A 20,588-nucleotide genomic window follows, 5' to 3' on the forward strand; every position below is an offset into this window, starting at 1 on the left:
TCAAAATAATGTGGGCTTCACTGGTGGCGCAGTGGTTAAGAATCCACCTGCCAATGCAGGGGACACGGGTTCGAGCCCTGGTCCGAGAAGAACCCACATGCCACGGAGCAGCTAAGCCCGTGTGCCACAATTACTGAGCCTGTGCTCTAGAGCCTGCGTGCAACAACTACTGAGCCCATGTGCTGCAACTACTGAAGCCCGCGCACCTAGAGCCCATGCTCCACAACAGGAGAAGCCATCGCAATGAGAAGCCGACGCACCGCAAGGAAGAGTAGCCCCCGCTCGATGCAACTAAAGAAAGCCCAGGTGCCGCAACGAAGACCCAATGCAGCCATACATACATACATACATACATAATGTAATAGCTGGCTGAATTGGAACATAATAACATAGTCTAAATTTATGTAATGCTGAGATCCTTATACCTCACAGGAAATTTGTCAACTCCCTGAAGAAAGTCCCCTGTTATTCCTTGAGAAATAAGTGAGAACAAGCTTTATTTTTCTATGGTTTAAAGATGAAAAAACTGGTTCAAAGTTTCTTTTGAATATTTTGCCAAAATATTTTCCCCTGACCATTTCTGTTTTCCCTTTCCGCCATTTCCATATTTCCTAAGTCTTAAAAAATAAACGTCATTTGATTTAGGGACAAAACTGGAAGCTTTAGACAAATTTCAGTTTCCTCTTTTAAATAAGCACTGTTCCTTGAGTTGAACTGTGTACCTGTGATAAGGATTTATGTGCACGGCTACAGGTACACACCCTGACGACCTGAGTCACGTGAATTATTATTCATATGACTTACTATTTAACAAACACAGTGGATTAAAATATTTTACCTGCCAAATCCTGACTACAGAGCTCTGGTTTTTGGCTTTGCATTTGTCTGTTCTTTTGTTCCTCCCAACAGGGCAAGGCAGTTTCACCCCAGAGCTGCTTACACGCTGTGGTTATTGGGATCATGCTGTTAATGTGTGTTAAACCCAAGCACTTAGTAACAGACTACAGGAATGATCCCGGAAAGTATAGTCTTAAACCCAAGCACTTAGATCGCAGATGGTAAGGAGCTGCTTTTTCTTTGGAGAAAAGGATATCAAATCCCTCACACGATGGCTCCGTCCTGAGTGACTTAAGCAACTGGATGACCCTAAAGGCCTTCTGCTGTCAAGTAAGGGCCTGCAAGGGGCCGGGTTGTAAACAGTTCAGGCCTCCTCTGTTGCAACCGCTTAGCTCTGCCACTGTAGCTGCAGACAACGCATGAACAAGTGGGCACGGCCGTGTCCCAATAAAATTTTAGTTTCAAATCGGTGCTGGCCAGCCCCTTGGTTCTTGTTTGCTGGGTTAAGGTACAACTGATAAAAGGTGATGCTTTAACAAAGCGAATTTGAAGGCAACTTCAAAATATATGCTAATTCTTACTGTAATCTTCTAGTGGTTCAGCGCATTTAGCATAAAAATGACTAAAATTTGGCATTTCTCTTGAATCATTAAAATTTTTCTATTACTTTAAATTATAGTTGAGAAAAAGCAATGACACGTTTCCTCAATATTCTCTATAATAGGAGAACAGACTCTATTCACAAAGGACCTTTTATTTTCAAGAGAAAACCATTAGGAATGACTCTTGGGAGAAGGATGTGTATCTAGTCTATTTACAGAAAATTAAAACCTGCCATTATTTAAGTTTTAGATAATTAGAATAGCTTACAAATTTTAGACATTTAAAGATATTTTCCATAAAGTCTGAGTCACTTTCCCTGCAAAACTGGCAGAATACCTTTGTTAGTATGGATATGACAGAAAATAAAGGAGCATTTCATTTGCACCTTCTAAATATTTTACAAGAACTTTATCAAATGGTAAGTCATATTCCATCAACTATTTTTATTTTCTAAGAATTAAACATATTTAAATGAGAGAAGCTCCACCATTGCTTGGCATTTCTACTTTTCATTTCTTGGTGACTTCCAATAGCAAAACTTTTACACCTCCATAGGTGACCCCAACATGGAAGAGAACATGAGATGACAATAAAACCCATACAGAAATATTTCCACATGAATGAGAATCAAGAGGCACAATAAAGCATCAGCAGAATTAGACTGTCAAGAACTTCAAACTGGGACTTCCCTGGTGGCGCGTTGGTTAAGAATGCCTGCCAATGCAGGGGACACGGGTTCGAGCCCTGGACCTGGAAGATCCCACATGCCACGGAGCAACTAAGCCTGCATGCCACAACTACTGAGCCTGCGCTCTAGAGCCCGCGAGCCACAACTACTGAGCCCACATGCTGCTACTACTGCAGCCTGCGTGCCTAGAGCCTGTGCTCTGCAACAAAGAGAAGCCACTGCAATGAGAAGCCCGCACACCACAACAAAGAGTAGCCCCTACTCGCCGCAACTAGAGAAAGCCCACGCACAGCAACGAAGACCCAATGCAGCCAATGAATACATAAATAAATAAATTTTTAAAAAAGAACTTCAAACTGCACTGATAATAAAAAGAATCAAAACAGAAAAACAAAACTTTATTAAAAGTTGATTGGCAAACTCAATAATAAAAAGACAAATAACCCAAGTAAAAATGGGCAAAGGATCTGAATAGACATTTCTCCAAAGATGATATGCAATGACCAGTAAGAACATGAAAAGATACTCGACATTAGCCACTAGGGAAACGTAAATCAAAACTCAAATGAGGTAGTACCTCACACTCACTAGGATGGCTATAATAAAAAAGACAGACAATAACAAGTGTTGGCAAGGACTTAAAGAAGTTGGAACCCTCATACACTACTGGTGGGAATGTAAAATGGTGCATTCACTTTGAAAAACACTCTGGCAGTTCCTCAAAGGGTTAAATTTAGAGTTAACATATGAGCCAGCAATGCCACTCCTAAGTGTATACCCAAGAGACAGAAAAACGTATGTATACACAAAATTTGTACACGAATGTTCATAGCAGCAGTATGTTTTAATAGCTAAAAGGTAGAAGCAACCTAAAAATCTATCAACAGATAAAACAGATAAACAAAATGTGGTATATCTATACAATAGGATATTATCATCCATAAAAAGAAAGGAACTACTGCTACATGTTACAATGTGAATGACCCTTGAAATCATTGTGCTAAGTGAAAGAAACCAGAGACAAAAGATCACATATTATATGATTCTATTTATGTGAAAAGTCCAGCAAAACCAACTCTATAGGAGACAAAATATATTAATGGTTAAATACGACTAGAGTTGGGGGTGAATGGGAGGTGACTGCTAATGGGTATGTGATTTCTTTTTGGAGTGAGGAAAATATTCTAAAGTTGACTGTGGTGATAATTTAAAACTTTGTGAATATACTAAAAACCACTGAACTATACACTTTAAATGGGGCAATTGTACTATATGTTAATCTGATCTCAATAAATCTATTATTAAAATGATAAAAATTAATTCACAGATTTCAAAAGAACTAAATAGAATTTATAGTAATGAAAAAGAATGACGGGTTTCCCTGGTGGCACAGTGGTTGAGAATCTGCCTGCCAATGCAGGGGACACGGGTTTGAGCCCTGGTCTGGGAAGATCCCACATGCCGCGGAGCAACTGGGCCCGTGAGCCACAACTACTGAGCCTGCGTGTCTGGAGCCTGCGCTCTGCAACAAGAGAGGCCGCGACAGTGAGAGGCCCGCGCACTGCGATGAAGAGTGGCCCCCACTCGCCGCAACTAGAGAAAGCCCTCACACAGAAATGAAGACCCAACACAGCCAAAAATAAATAAATAAATAAATAATGACAAATTGAAATCAGAATAAAAAAAGTAGAAAATAAAAAAATTTAAAATGCCACTTACAATAGGACAAAAATGTCATAAGTATCTAAAAATGCATGTATAAAAATGTGCAAGGCTTCCACAATGAAAATTACAAAATAGTGCTAACAGAAATTAAAGAAGTCCCAAGTAATTAAAAGGATATACCATCTTCATGGATTAGAAGATTGAGTCAGTTCTCCCTAAATTCATCTATAGATTCAATCTATAGTCAAAAATTCGAGATTTTTTTTTTAGTGAGAATTGACAAGCTGATTCTAAAGAACGTGTAGATGCAGAAGTCCTATAATAGCTAAGACAATCTCGAATAAGATCTACTTACTTTACTTGATATCTCCTACTAGCTATCAAGATTTATCATAAAGTTACAGTAATTAAGACAGTGTGGTGTTGCTGCAAGGACTGCAAATAGAGCACACAGACAGCAAAGTGTGGAGGTGTGTTGCCTCCCTGTTTCCCAGTGACAAACCCATGTGATGTGTTACAAATATGAATAATTGAAAGAGGAAGTGCAGCAAAGACATTAAAAGTGGTAACAATGACTGTAACTGGAGTTACAGAAGAAATACCTGCCTGTGGGAACGTCAACACTGCTACTGTTTGAGAGCCCCTGGATGTACAGCCACAAGAATGGAGTGAAGCCCAGAATCATCAACATAATTGAGGAAAGCGGTTGTGGTGAAAAGGATGAAGGTGTTTCAGAGAAAGTGATACCAGCCAAAAAAACTTCACATTAAAGGAACTCTCAAGGCTGTCTCACAACACTGAAATCACCGAGGATAAAATGCCGGAAGCTGATCCAAGCTTAGAAAGGAGCATGACAATTTGCAAAAGCATATTGTATCTTAAGTTATACAAGAAGGCGACAAGAGTTGTTGAAACGACTCGAGTTTTTTACAAATAAATAAAAATGCTTTAACTATCAGTGTTTCTAATGCTTTAAAGTACTGTGTACTAAATAAATATCAGTTTTATTTTTTCCATTTCCTTACGCATTTATAACTGAAAGTGAGAGAGTTTTTAATGTTTCTGACAAACATTTTTAAAGGTCACAGGACAATCATAATTTTCCCCATTGATTATTAAGATGGCTTTGCATGGTTTTAACTTGTATGGTCATCTTTGTGGTCCTACCTGTATTTAAAATTGATGAGTTAAATGTATCATTTCAGAAATTAGAAAAAGAACAGCAGAATAATCCCAAAGATAGTACAAGGAAGAAAACAAGGGTAAGAGTAGAGATTAATGAAATAGAAAATGAAGATACAATAGAGAGAACTGAAATAATTTGTTCTTGAATAATCAAACAAAAACGTATATTCTTACAAACACATCACCTACTTTATGGAAGAGAATAATGTCAATGAAAAAAATTGGTACTGATTTTTTAGTTCTCAAATACTTGTGAACATATGAAGCGGCAACAGAGAGGCATCTTTCTGGTCTGTGAAACTTTAGAAAACACAAGGCATATTATCTCATTTCATCTTCAAACAACCCAGAACGTGTTGCTGTCCTCTCCCTTAGTCCTGCCAACCACTCATAAGGTGACGTGTTGCCCAGGGTGGTGTAAGTTGACAGCGGCACTGTAACAACACAAGCTTTCCTGAGCATCTCTCGGGTGTTGGGCAGTCTCAGGGGAAAATAAGATCTGGCCTGGCCTCCCTGGCCTGGCCTCCCCGTCCTGGGTCACAGGATCGTTCCCAAGCAGCACCAATGCCGCCTACCATCCTCTCGCGGAGGTCACGACCTCCACAGCCCTTGCTCTGCCTTGCTTGGCTGCAGAGCACATGGCTAAGGACACAGGACCCAATGTGGTTGCCCATGGAGGTTATCTCACCGCCATGCAGAAGGCTGTGACTGCCAAGTTTACCCTTATGGTCTACCAGCCTCCCCAGGGAAATGCGGGGTGGGTGAGCATCCGCCCTGCAGACCTCGGAGGAAACATCTATCCACGAGGCTCCTGAGGATGAGATGAGGCAACACACGAAGGACCCGGCACACAGCACGCACTTAATGAGATCTGAGTTTCTATGTGAAGCACAGCTGTACAAAAGTCAAGCAATACGTGTAAGAAGGCATACATATGTAAGTAAAACTTCTGTTAGTTCCATCTCCCTCAACCCTGTAACACCTGGTGTTTATGGTCAGGACCCTAGTGAAGCCACCATTTCCGAGGGGGCCAGTGAGCTCCAATCACCACACCTGCCAGCCCCTCCCCAGTCTTCGGCTGCTCTGACACCAATGATTCCCTCTCATCTCCTTCTTGAAAAGGTCCCCGTCGTGGGGTTCCCGCTTTCTTCCTCTTCAGCAACCCGTGATTGGCTGCCTCTTTCCTTTCCCTTCGCCTCAGTGAAGTGCAGTAAGTGCAGAGGTGAAGAGCTCAGATCCTCAAGTCGGACCACCTGCTACTGTGTGACCCAGGCACACACTTCACCTCTGGGTCTTACGTGGAAAACGGAGACAGCGGAAGTGCCTGCACCCAGCTCTGTGCAGGACGGCCCTGAGGACTAAATAAGATGCTGAACTAAAGGCCCTGTCGGGCACTGGGTCCTGTGCCCGAGGAGAGCAAGCACTCAATGTTGGCTCTTAGGCACAAACTCACCGGAAAAAAAGGCTGGAAAGAAATATGGCAGTGATGAAAGAGGCTGTGAGACCGTGCAGGTACGTCGGCAGAGAGGAAGATGAGAGGAGGAAAGAAAGGAGAGAGAAACGGAGGCAGGGAAGATGCCCCAAGAGTTCGTGATGAAAAGATACCCAAAGGCTTGAGAAGAAAAGCAAAAGGACAGAAAAACAAAAACGACCCCACATGCCTAATTCATCTTCTGTGCTTGGGAGTCCCACTTCCCAAATAGGAATAGACTGGGAAGGATGGCTGTGGTCTACTGGAGAAACAACAATCATAAATAGAGTGTGAAGTACACACATGATAGCAAAACCACACAACCCATGTGGGAGAAAAACACTATCCCAATCAGAGACACAAGCAAAACTCAGCAGCACTTTGCAGCCCACGGCACAGCTAGAGCAGTAACGTGTGTGTAAGTCCTTTCCTTTCACTGAAAGCCGTTGAAACAAGACCTTTGATAACCAGAGCTCCCTGACTGGTGGCACCATCGGGTGTCCTCCTAACAGCTGTGCCCTCTCCCCCTCGACGTATCCCTTGGCCAACCATGCCTGGGAAACCTCTGTTGCTGCTGGGTCCTGGGCGTGTGATCCAAATCAGGCCAGAGGGAACAAGAGGGTGTGTGCTGGGGCTCCTGGGAGAAGGTTTCCTCCTCCGTAAAGGGTGCTCCTTCCTGCTTTTGGACATAGTGGGAAGAGGGAGGATGTGACGCCTGAGACTAGCAATGGCAGGGCAGCCATCTTGGTACCATGAGGAGCTGGGCTTTAGGATGAGAAGAAAGAGAGAAAGTCTCAGAGTCCTTAGTAATGATTAACCAAGAACCCCTTGTTCCTGGACTTCTTATGTGGGATAATAAACATCCTTATTGCTTACACCACTGTTAGTTGGGTATTTTCTTACTCGTGGGCAAAAGCATCTTAAATGATTCACACAGCACTGGGTGAGCTGACGCCGAAAGAGGGATATCAAAATGAAAACACCCATAGCTACAAGTCAGAAATGGTACTGCTGCAGCTCTGTGCTACTAACAGAGACCGACCCAGAAGACGAAAAGTAAAAGGCCAATCAACACCCCCCCACACACACCTCTTCTTTCCTCTAAAGTGAGAAGAGACTGAAATGCTTAGCTTTGCCACCCTGATTTACATTAATAATGTATTTGGCCAAGTTTTCCAAGTTGAATCCTCACTACAAATTTCTATGAATTAAGTAAATATTTTTACTCAGAGGGTATTTTCCTCCCAAAGCAAAAATTTTAAACGGAAAATTGTATAACTATAGGATTTTTTTTTGCGGGGGGTGGGGCGTGGGAAAAGAAAGACTTTTCAGAGATAATACTCTTCAGGAATGAAAATTTTGAAATGATTCATAATCTTCACATATGTAATACCCCTTCAGTTTTTAACAAATGGAATTTATAACATAAGTTTCATAATAAAGTATGAAGACCGATACCAAAAAGTCAGTAACTAGATCAGAAAATCTTCTTGAAAAACAAGAAAGGTACAATCAACTTTAGGTCTCTCTTTTTTCTATGAATTGTCCAGTGCTCTTCCATACAGGAATTTAAACAGATACAGGGTAGTATTTTAGTCTAAACTTTAACAACAAAATAAAAAACTAAGCAAATCAAAAGAAGTAAATGTTAGGCCTCCAAAAGCAACTCCTACTAGGATTGCACTTTATCATGGAATGGCTGCAAGTGAGTAGGAAATTAACTACATGATAGAGTGAATATAAGCAAAAGGACAACTTGAAAAAAAAATGGCAGCAAGTAATTTCCATTCCCTCTGAATGAAATACAAACACATGAAAGAAACTGCACCATTGCAACATATTTTCCTTATTGAAACCGAAATTTTAAGCTCGTGTTTATAACAACACGGTTGCTGTGGAAACAGCTGATTCAACATTATAAACTCACAGCTGAATCAAATAAGGTGTGGAACAGAAGTCTTATTTAAACAGTGGCAAGAACCATAAAACAGTAAAAAGGCAAACTGAATGACGGTGAGTCAAAGCACCATATGTTTTAACGTAAGGGTCATAGTTTTTTTCCCCCTGATGCCTGACACAAATAGGATGTTTCTTTTTAATTTAGTTCTATTTTTGGAACCCTATAATCACCCCAATCAGCCCTCAAATGTCCTAAATTTTACTATCTGCTTCTGTCTACATAACACAGTGTGTATTTTATTAAATTGATCCACTTTGGACAGAGTTACTATAGTTCAGACCTTGCCAGAACAACAGAATACAAGTCAGGGCTTTGAAAATTTTCTACACGTAACTGATTCTATTCAGTATCGCAGTACTGACTTATTCATCACCCAGCATCACTTCAGGCTTAGCTTTTGCCTACAGGTTTCAAGACTATGAACTCTTCCGGTACAAAAGCTGTCAGAGAATGTTAACGAGCGCCCAGATCCACTGCAAGCGCAGCAGCCCAGCCCCCAGCCCCAGAACCATCATCACACCTTGAATTTGTTCCTTGGCTTTTATGGGTCAGTTAGGAGTTTTCCAAGCAATCCTGAAAACCCTCAAGACACTTAACATACGAATGGTGTGAATTATTTGAACCTTAAACATGTGCTCCTTTGCCCCTCTGCTTCCCTTTCCACTTTTTAATTGGAGAGGAACACACCTTTCTTTAAACACACACTTTATCAATCCTTTCCTCTGGTTTTCTGAACCTTTCAAATTCTGACAAACATTTTAAACTCTGAAATGTTACCCTCTGTCAAGTAAAACATATTTAACAAGTTATTAAAATGATGGTTATGTGCGGGGCTATTAAAAAAAAAAAATCCACCTTTCCCCGCTTCGGAGATGGTACAGTGAACCGGCTCTGTAAACAGAAGCCTTGGTGCTGCCGAGGGTGCGGCTGCCCTCGCCCTCCGCGTGTGCACAGGGGATCGATTCATACCAGCAAAACCGGAAAAATCACAACCGAGAGCGACTGTGGAAACAGCAACGGCCAAGAGCAGAAGGTAAAGGGGCTGGACTCTCTGCAAGGTGAGTCACAGGAAACGCTCTGCCAGAGGCCGGAGGCTGCGTGCACATCCCCTTCAGTTAAAAATGTGTGACAGGGGCTTCCCTGGTGGCGCAGTGGTTGAGAATCTGCCTGCCAATGCAGGGGACACGGGTTCGTGCCCTGGTCTGGGAAGATCCCACATGCCACGGAGCAACTGGGCCCGTGAGCCACAGTTACTGAGCCTGCGCGTCTGGAGCCTGTGCTCCTCAACAAGAGAGGCCGCGATGGTGAGAGGCCCGCGCACCGCGATGAAGAGTGGTCCCCACTTGCCGCAACTAGAGAAAGCCCTCGCACAGAAACGAAGACTCAACACAGTCATAAATAAATAAATAAATAAATAAATAAACGTGAATTTCTTTAAAAAAAAAAAAAAAATGTGTGACAGGGTAAGAGAGTGGCATGGACATATATACACTACCAAATGTAAAATAGATAGCTAGTGGGAAGCAGCCGCATAGCACAGGGTGAGCACAGGGTGATCAGCTCAGTGCTTTGTGACCACCTAGAGGGGTGGGATGGGGAGGGTGGGAGGGAGGGAGATGCAAGAGGGAAGAGATATGGGAACATATTGTATATGTATAATTGATTCACTTTGTTATAAAGCAGAAGCTAACACACCATTGTAGGGCAATTATACTTCAATAAAGATGTTTTAAAAAAAAAAAAAAAAAAAAAGTGGGTCAAGGCTCCCCGGGCTTCACGCTTCAGGGATCAGCAGGGAACTAGGGCCCAAACCTCAGAGGCAGAAGCCCAGTTCCTAGTGGCCTGCCCTTAACTAAGCCTCCACTTTGGACAGACCGCGGAGGAGTCAATCACTGCAGAGGTGAACAAACCGGAGTGCTGGGCTAGCCCTCTTTTGCATTCTGGATTTGGGCCACTTCGTATGTTCTCATCAGGGCTCACAGGATGAAGGCTCCGGAACCGCGCTCAAGTTGGGTTTACATGTAACGGACGGTCAGCTCACCCAGCTCTGTCGACACAGGGGACCCGGTGGCAATCTCACCGATCTTGGCCACTCCATCGTAGTAGGCTTTTCCCGCCAGAATCATAGCTAGACAGGGAAGGTGACACACACAATCATCACTTACACACGGAAAGGAGGAAACGACACAGAGGTTTTCTTCCAAACACCCCGGAGTCCCTCGCGGCTGAGGCAAGTGTGGCTCTCAGGAGGCAGGGCTTGAGCGTGAGAGCTGTGCCGGGGGCAGAGGTCCCTCCACTGCACTCCTGCAGGCCCCCCACCCACCGGAAAGCCCTCACAGGATCCTCGCCTCCGACCAGCCCTGGGGAATCTTAGCAGCGGCAGAGGCCGGGGGTCCGGAGAAGGTTCTGCCTGCTCCTGATGCCAGCTCCAGAGGGGATATGTTCCTAACACGGAACTGGGGCTGGAACACACCCACTGCACCAAGCTGGTCACTCTACAGCAACACAGGTCTGCAATACTGTTAGCTAGAGGGGCTTGTGTGGGCTGGCCTAGGCGCCTGGGCCTTCTATGGCATTTTTACTTTTTCTATTGAAAAAGATATTCTGAGACACAAGCAACTACCATACTTGTTGCCAGGAGAAAAATCTATGAAATCTGAAATATATTATTATTTCAAAAAAAAATTAAATTACCTGAAAAATAACTGAATGCTCTGCTTTTCTTTCCGCTCCTTTTTGGCAGAGATAGGAAAACTCTTACTGCTATACAAGCTGGATTCTAATGATCTTAAAAATCACACTTCTCCTTTCAAACTGATTCTGAAAACTACATTATAAGGTACAGAAATCTGCTTTTGATTTGTTTTTCTTTTTTCTTTTTTTGGGGGTGCGGGGAGGTTGTAGGTGGGAGCCAGGAGCAAGACAAATCTGGGTTTGAATTCTACTGTTACTTCCAACAACATGACCTTCTTGGGCAAGTTAGTTATCCTTTTTGAAACAAAGGATTTCAATCTATAAAATGCCCTAACAGTGTGAGTACTGGACAAACTAATGGAAGCTGCTAATACCCATTCTTTCTGTCACTTTACACAGGCTGGGTTTCAGGAGACTGAAGGTGTACAACAAGCAAGCTTTTCAATAAGATCTAGCCTATTTAGTGTGACTTTGGAGAAAATATTTTATCTTGCTCAAAGGCTAGCTTCATACACAGACATCACTTTGCCCGGTAGCTTTGGAGACCACAGGATTTGGGAGATAAAAGAGCCCTAAGCAACCCCTCTCAGGTTCCTTTCCTCTCACTGAGAAGAAAACCTGAGGCCACACCAGTTTATAATGGGTATTGTTTTTAAAAGATGGATTTTAAAAGGTATTTCAAGTTTTAAAAAGGTGGGGGAGGAGGTCACAGAATGAATTAATGCCCAAGTCCCGCTGAAGATACTACAGGCCAAAAAAAGTAGTATTTTCATGGCAAATTAATCTATTTTTGCATGTCTTGTAGAATTAAAAAAATTATGAAAGTTACAGCTTTTACTACATATATATACAAGTTCAGGAAATCTAATGCTCTACTCTATTATTATTTCATAAGACTAAGGATAACCGTAAAGCGTAATTATAAAAAAGAGCAATAACAAATAGCATTTATGTAAACTTTCCAAATCATTACTTAAATTAATCTACCAGACTACATTAAGACATAGGGTGGTGATGTTATCACCCCGTTTCACGAAGTGGAGCAGAGAAGAGATATTCTGGGACGTGCCCAAGGTCAATGGCGAAGCAGAGGCAGTGCACACAACCCCGGCAGTTCTAAATCATGGTGCTTTTTGACTCTTTGGTCTCAGCTAGCACTGAAAAAGAGATGACTCCACCGAAAAACAAGGTTTATAGCCAATAAACTGTCAAGTTAATATATGTAATATTTTAGTGGGAAGATTTAAAATTGCAAGGTGCTGATAAGCTGAAAAGCAAATTAACGGGGGAGAATGGTAATACAGGATTACACAACACTTAAATAAAATTTTTGGTTTGCATCCACACATTGAAATTTTTTCATTAACTGTTGACTTATGTTTAAAACTATTTAACCTTCTTAGTCTAGTAAAATATCCTGCTTTTATGATAAAGCTGCACTAACTTAAAAATTATAATTTATCCAGAAAAAAGAATAAACTAATATTTTCATAATTCTGTCCCCTTTTAATGTGGATACATTAGAGATTTTCTACCACTTACTGTTTTAAGGAATGAAGCTTATTAATTTTTAGTGGTTGATCAACTACTTCATCAATCTAAACTACACATTTCTACCAGAAAAACTTTCCTTAAAATATCAATATGATTTCACTAGGTTACAGTTCTGCTCAAAAGCCTTCAATGGCCTCCCACTGGCCACAGGGTAAGCCTGTCACACTCCACGGAATTCATCGTAGATTTTTACAGTCATGGCCTTCAATGAATCACACGTCCCGGAATTCCCAGCTGGTGTAGTTGTCTAGGACGCTGATAGGCTGTTTGGTCATGTGACTTGCTTTGGCCAATGGGGTACGAGCAGGCATAACTCCCACGGGGCTTGTATTCTTGGGACAGCCAGCTATGCCTGAGAGAGGAAGTGAGCTCAGCCCCAGTGCACTGCAACTGCAGAGTCCCAGGTGTACAGAGAACTGCACTGCCTTTACAGGACGACTGAAAATAATGAACTACTGTTGTCTTAAGCCACCAAGCTTAGAGGCAGTTTGTTATACGGCAATAGGTAACAGATGCTGTATCCAAATGCAGTCATAGTAGGACCTTGTTCCACCTTATGTTTTACTGTTCCCTCACAGCTTCTCACCCATGCTAGTGTGGACCCCAGGGCTCGGCTTGGATGCTGTCTTTCCTGTCTGAAGCACTAGTAAGCAGCGTCTGCCTACTGAAACCTAACGTCTGTCAGCTGGCTCAGCTCCTACACGGCCTCCTGCCTGCTCCATACTCCACTGGCCTCCTGCTCAAACTCTTGTACAAGACGCTGCTCGTCCTATGCTCTTCATCAGCTGTGCTGCTGCCCTGGGCTATAATCTAACTGTTGACTGCACATCTGGCATCCTCGACTATACTACAGCTTCTTACCAACTACTTTACACATTTTATTGAAGTTTCTCAATGGCTTCAGCCAAAAACAGATGGCCTGCAGAAATCCTGGAACACCTTATGAAATGCAGAATAGGCCCCAGGAGGTGTTAAAGCGGTAGAGGCTGCTGGGGAGAAGCCTTGTTAGCAGGAGGCTAAGCTGTGGGCTCTTCACTGCGTCACCTTGTAAAACTGCCTCAGAGAGGCAGCTCATGCTAGAAAGAAAAAAATCACTGCAGGTCAGAGTGATTTCCTTCCAGGGGATGGATAAAGCGATGACTTTGTGGTCTTGTGACTAGGTAATCATCAGGAGAGAGTCAGCTTCCAAAACAAGGCTCCAGTTCTTTGAAGGAGGGAGGGGGCACCCATAGAAGTCACTGGTACTGCTAGAGGGAGAGGGAGGGAAATCCCAGGCCTGCTGCATTTCCTGACACTGAACACGTCTGGCCAAGAGCACAGAGATCCAGAAGGAAGTCAATAAGCAGTTTACTTTTGCAGTGACTGAAACGATAGCTCGTCCGCAATCCAAAGTGCCGAGTCACGCCAGCACCTCCCCTTTCCTGGAGCAGGCTCACACTGAGGGTGTGAGGGCGCAGGTTTACTTTCAAAACATCATCAGGGAGCAGCCAAAGGTGGGGTATCGTGAAAGAGAGAAAGAAGAGGGGAAAAAAAGACACAAAGCTTGGTCTGAAGACTTCTTCAAATCTCAAACCGCTGGAAACTAAATTTTCTACTAATGTTACGTGCTGGTCTTAGTGAACCAGGGTAGATGGTAAAACTGGGATCTGAATATTTTGGGGGTGACACTTGCTACATACAGAGAATTGTCCTGACCATGTTAGAATTTGGTGATTGTTAGCATCTTGAGTTTTCAAGGTGATCACTGATAAGGGACTTCCTTGACGGTCCAGTGGTTAAGACTTCACCTTCCAATGCAGGGGGTGTGGGTTCGATCCCTGGTTGGGGAGCTAAGATCCCACATGCCTCGGGGCCAGAAAACCAAAACATAAAACAGATGCGATACAGTAACAAATTCAATAAAGACTTTAAAAAAATGGTCCACATCAAGGTGATCACTGATAACGTTCCCCTTTTGGGAGGGGAATATATGTGTAGATGCACATTGGCTTCCTCAGATGAAATCTGTTCAAACCAGCAAACAACTCTGGTTCACAGAGAGACAAAAGCCAATGCCTGAGTTCATTTTAAATTAAGCACTCATTTTGAAATGAGAATCTAAGTTCAACCTTTAATTTAGATGTCTTTCCATTCAGGCTAAACATTTTATTTCTCATATTACTATCAAAAGTGATACACCCAAAGACAAGAAATTCTTCTACATAAATAAAAAGGAGAATAATTCCTATGCTTCAGGATCTTAAAATTTTAAGTACACTTTTTATATATGTTATTAGTTTACAAAGAATTTGGTGTAAAAAGTAGAAAACATGTTTCTGTCAATGATATAAAAGATTAAGCAGTGTCAAAAAGCAAAATCTGATATTTAAGATATGTCACTTTTGGTAGCCTATTATTCAACTTACTCATTTCAAGTATACTAATATCCTATCATCGCAAAGTTCTACAGATTAATTGTAAACAGTTGCTACCAATTTAAAGATATTTTTAAAATTCAGTAGCATTTAAAAATAAAATATTTAATGAATGGCTTTCATATGCACTCTATATTTATAAATTTAGAAAACAGACTTACCATTAACAGCTTTTTCATAATTTTTTCCTAGGTTTATTAAATTTCGTAGCCCAGGATTGAACTGTTCCATAACATTCTGACAAACAAACAAAAAAACCAAATTAATGAAATAAGCGAACAGCAGACCAAGTAATCTCTAGATGGTGACACTGCATAGCCTAGGATCCCCACGTGTGCCTGATGGTACCGTCCACAAAGTCATGATTTGAAAGTAGTGAAGAGCACTTCCATCCTAACTGATGGAGTGGTGAGGTGCTTGTGACCCTGGCAGTTCCCTGCCTGCCCAGGAGCTGCCTAGAATTTACTGTAAATGAAGCAGGTAGCAGACATTCCATCTCTACAAAGCACACCCTGTGGGGGCCATGAGTCCAGAAGCTGATGCTCCCTTTTGGGTTTAGGTAAGTTAACGGCTGTCATGATAGTGCTAAGAAACAGGGGCGCACGATAGGAACTTAATTATATGGGCAGTGTTTTGACTATCAGTAGAACAGGAATTTCCAAGAGATGTTGTTTTTGCTCTGCCTAATTACTGGGGAAGGGATGGGGGTGGGTGTTGCTGACAGCCCTAAGACATAGGCCAGCCTAGAACTTTCTTTCTAGGTGGTCACTGGCATTTTTTTCCTAGCCATCAGTTCATTCATTATTCATGGAGTGTGTGGTAGGTCCTGTGCTCACAGCAGTGGAGGGGGAGACATGGTTTCCCATTATGGACTTCATGATGCTCTATCTCTGCAGATGTCATGGTTTTCATTTTTAAAAGTGTCATTTCTATATCACTAGACGGTCATAAACATAGAGAGAAGTGCCATGACAAGTATAAAACAGGCGACTATTTAGAACATTGGCCTAAATTTAAAATGCTACCCTAAATCTGAAGTACAGACAAGAAATCATTCCTATGGGTCTCTGGCTTCTTGACCCAGAACACATGGTGACAGTATATCTGTCCCACCTACAAACCATAAGCGTCACAATATGAATCATTCCAGATAGACCAGACAAATCCCTTTACCCCCTCCCAAAATGTGTACCTTGTTTGTAGAGGACCAAGCAACAAAAAGAATAAAAAACCACACAACATCCAAAGGGGCAGATACTTGACACATTATTCTTCAGGATAAAAAGGTTCTCCATTACGAGTTAGTAGAGAAAGACTATAATAACTTTATTAGACAGTATAAAGGCTTATCGTGAAAAAGAACCCCTGCCCCAACCCTTCCCCACCCCTGGCCTTACACCCACATAACAGCTTGCTTGCAAGTGCTCTTTTGTATTTGCTGCCATAGTTTTGATGAATATTCTTGACTTCTCAATTTTGGACAGTAACTGCTGGCTTTCTGCTACGGTAGACAACCCTACTTTCCCTTTCCCAGTCTTTCCGATATAATTAAATAACAGTTTCCTGGGAAATCAACAGTCAAGGTTTATTATGACTCTGTAAATACTGGTCACTACAATGCAAGGAATGTACAAGAATTATGCTTCCTTTCTTGATATACTCTTTTTGTTTCTCCTGGGATTAATAATTGTCTCATTCCCACCCCCGCCTTAGATTTTTCTATGTATCTACCTTAAATGTTTCCACACGCTCCATCGGATCTCATAGGAGCCTATCACTGTTTTTCAAACGTACAAAGCTGTCAGCTAATCTTCCATTCCATTTTTTTCCCCAGAACTTCCTCCAAGGACTCTCCGTCCTCTTACTCAGTCTGGCCTGACCGTTCCTGCCACACTGTTGCCCTTGCATGTCCCTTTCTGGTCCCCTGTGTGACAGTCTCATTAGCTGGATTCCACATCTTCCTCCTTCTTCATTTATTGCTATCTGCTGGAGATCATTCTCCAAGAGTGACCTAAGAAATGACGCAGGAGGTAAATTTGAGTCCCCACGTGTCTGAAATTATCTTTACTTTGACATTTAACTGGTATTTCGCTGGGCTGTGTATTACAGGTTGAAAGTGATTTTCCCTTAGGATTTTAAAGATATTGCTCCGGTCTTCAATATCCAGTTTTGCTATTGAGAAGTCGGCTGTCATTTGTATATGACTTTTTTTTTCTGGTGAGGGGCAGGTGGTGGGAGGGGGCTTATTTCTGGAACCCTTCTCTTTATCCCTGTGCTCTGAAACTACCCAATGGTCTGTCTCAGTGTGGGTACTTTTTTTTTTTTTTTTCAGTGTGGGTACTTTTTTCATTTATTTTACTGGGCACTCAACAGACCCTACCCATAGAGAAAATTATGTGCTTCAGGTCTGAAAAGGGTTCCTGTTTTGATTCTTGCCTCTTCATTCTCTGGAACTCTGAGGAGGATTTTATATGACCTGGATTTATTCTCTAATTATCTTACCCTTTTTCTCTGATTTTCCACTTTTTGTTCTATCTCTGACAGATATCCTCAACTGTACATTCTAACTCCTCTTACGTTTTTCAAACTTTTGCTATCATATTTTTAATTTGGGCTCTTTCCGGTTTTTTTGGTTATTCCTTTTTAAAAGCATCCTGTTGTTTTATGGATGCAGTATCATCTCTTATCTGAATAAACTGTAATTTTGGGGATATTTTCTGCCAGTTCCCCATATTGCCTGGTTATTTCTTCTCATTGTTTGGTATCCAACTGTCTTTTGTGCTGGAGGCTTTCCCCAAATGTCTGGTGATGCTTGACTGGCAGTCCGTGTTTAGGAGTAAAGCCCTAAACGCTGGCTGGAAGCGTGTGCGCGTGCGTACTGGGTGGCTACTGGCCAGTACGCTTCATTCAGAGTGACCGGACAGCCGGTCAGCCGTAAAGAAACCGGCCAAGTGAAGGTAACCAGGGGCCACTGGGTCTCTCCAGAGAAGTTTCTAATTTCCTGTCACTGGGCAGGGGAAGGGGCAATCACCAGGTAGTCGGCTTTCCCAGGTCTGGAAGGGGGTTGGGAATCCCAGAGGTTTCCTGGCTGATTTTTCCTGAATTCCAGTACCTCAGCTGGTGTTTCCAAGTCAAGAGTGCCTCTGATTCAACACATCCTGAGACTGAATCTGAAGGCTGCCACGCCGCGGGAGCAGCTGTAATAGTGGTGGCTGGGGCAGGAAAGTGGACCTGGCAGTTTAACCACCTGTGTAACTCCTATCCTAGCCCTGCCTGTCCCCTCCATCCCTACCTTCTGTGGGGCCTGTTCCCCAGCCTTTGGGGTTCTCTGGGGTGAAGGGCTCAGCTCTCACTGGTACTCCTCTCTGCAGGTTCTTTCGGTTCTCTTAAGGCAGTTACCACACCTCCGTCCATTTCTAACAACCCAAATTTCTTTAGACCTTTTGTCAACTGATATTTCCTTTTTCAGGTCTCTACACTATGGATTTACCGGCGTTTTCTTTAAGTTCCTTTGCCATCATTTTAATGTATTCTCAAAAGGAAGAGAAGAAAAAGACTTGAGGTCAATAGGCCACGCTTAACTGGAAGTCCACTCAGCTTGTTTTCCTGGAGCCAGTCAGCTGTTTGAGCCTCATTCACAACCAGTAGCCATGAAGCTCCAGAGCCGATGCTGACCCCTCACCAGTCCCTCTGCAAGATGGGCAGCCTCAGTACCTGATCACGGGGACCTGTCGCCACGGCTGCTATTTCTATCATCTTTCCTCAAGTTCTTTGTTTTGTTTTTAAGCTTTTAATTTTGAAATAGTTTAAGAGTCACAAGAAGTTATAAAAACCGTACAAAGAGTTCCCATGTATGCTTCCTCTAATCGTAACTTATATGGCCATAGTACATCATCAAAACCAGGAAACCAACATTGGTACAACACTATTAACCTATATACCTTTGGATTTGGATTTACCAGTTTTCATGTCTCTAATCTGCAGGGTGTGTGCCTTGTTTCTATGAAATTTTATCACAGGTATAGATTTGTATAACAGTCACCACATTTATTATACAGAACTGTTCCATTAGCACAAAGATCCCCCTGATGCCACCCCTTTACAGCCACACCCTCCCCACCAATCGTAAGCCCTGGCAACCACTGATCTCAGTCACAATAGTTCTGTCATTGTGAGGATGTAATATAAGTGGGTCACAGTACGTGACCTTTTGAGATTTACTTTTTCACTCAGCACAATGCCTTAAGAACCATCCCAGTTGCTGGGTGTATCAAGTTTGTTCCCTTTCTTTGCTATCAGTGGTCCAGAGAATGAATGTATCACAGTTTATCCATTTAACTGTTGACCATTTGGGTTGTTTCCAGTTTTTGGCCATTACAAATAAACCTGATATGGACAACCATGTACAGGTTTTTGTGTGAACATGAGTGTTCATATCTCTAGAATAAACACCCGGGAGTTCAACTGCTGCGTCACATGGTAGGTATATGTTTAACTTCGTAAGAAACTGCCAAACTGTTTTCCAGAGTTGGCTGTACTATTTTACATTCTCATCGGCAATGTATGAGATTTCAGTAATTTTAAAAATCTAATGACTTCATTAGAAAATGGTTGCTTTCTAATAAAAAGATAAAACTATTTTTCAAATACCTCATCTACAATCCTTATAATAATCTTACAACACCAAGTCTGGATGGTAAGAATATAAGTTCTAATAAAAAGATAAAACTATTTTTAAAACATCATTTAAAATTCTTAAAATAATCTCACGTGGCTGAGTCCAGATGGTAATATGTATCAGGAAATCAATACAGAGCAAGGTCCGTCCTCTAGCAGATAAGCAGTTATAAAAAGAAGCTAAGATCTGTGTTTTTTCTTAAGATTATTCTTTGTTCAGCATATTCAAATAATGGGAAAGTATAATTTGATTTCTTGATATAAATCTTAAAATGTTTACATATAACTCCTATCTTAAAATTTCAAAAACAATGAAATAATGAGAACTTCCAAAGTTAATACCAAGCATAAACCACTATCCAAATGATTCAACAGGAAAAAAGTTCAACTAAGACATGAGACTACAATCAGCTTCAGAGAAAATATAAGAATTTTTAAGCTTGGAAGTTCAACATACACTTCAATTCTTTATTTTAGGTTTAGCTACAGAAATGTTTCCCCTGGAAATTCTGGCCTCTCTGAACAGTGGAAAATCCATTTCTACACTGGCTGTTGGCCATTAATCTAGTTATTTTAGCTGAAGTACATGTATTTTTAAACCCAGGAACAAAAAAGCAGTGCGGCTGTCATATTCCACAATCCATAAAATTTTTACAGTGGATGTCCTTGTGAATTGGATGGGTCCTACATTTTGGAGGGAGGGCAGCAGTTGGGTCAAAGGTCATGCTGTGTCAAGGCTTGTCAAGACCTGAATTGTTTATACAGCCTCAAATTTAGAGAGAATCACCAGCAGTAATGAACAAATCCATTTTAAGTTTGGCGCTAGGAATAAAAGGTTTA

At 41.9% G+C, this 20,588-nt stretch overlaps 1 protein-coding gene across 1 annotated transcript in view; it reads right to left on the bottom strand.

Annotated features, from left to right (window-relative positions):
- The window catches only part of BAIAP2L1 (BAR/IMD domain containing adaptor protein 2 like 1), an 88,526-nt gene that overhangs the window by 49,827 nt on the left and 18,111 nt on the right, over nucleotides 1-20,588 (bottom strand). The window contains exons 2-3 of the mRNA XM_057528502.1: nucleotides 15,233-15,308; nucleotides 10,451-10,537 (exon numbers count right to left, since the gene is read on the bottom strand). Coding sequence (XP_057384485.1) covers nucleotides 10,451-10,537; nucleotides 15,233-15,308 — 163 coding nt within the window. The remainder of the gene's footprint in view (nucleotides 1-10,450; nucleotides 10,538-15,232; nucleotides 15,309-20,588) is intronic.

The sequence above is a fragment of the Balaenoptera acutorostrata genome, chromosome 15 (genome assembly GCF_949987535.1).
Source record: "Balaenoptera acutorostrata chromosome 15, mBalAcu1.1, whole genome shotgun sequence".
Taxonomy (NCBI): domain Eukaryota; kingdom Metazoa; phylum Chordata; class Mammalia; order Artiodactyla; family Balaenopteridae; genus Balaenoptera; species Balaenoptera acutorostrata.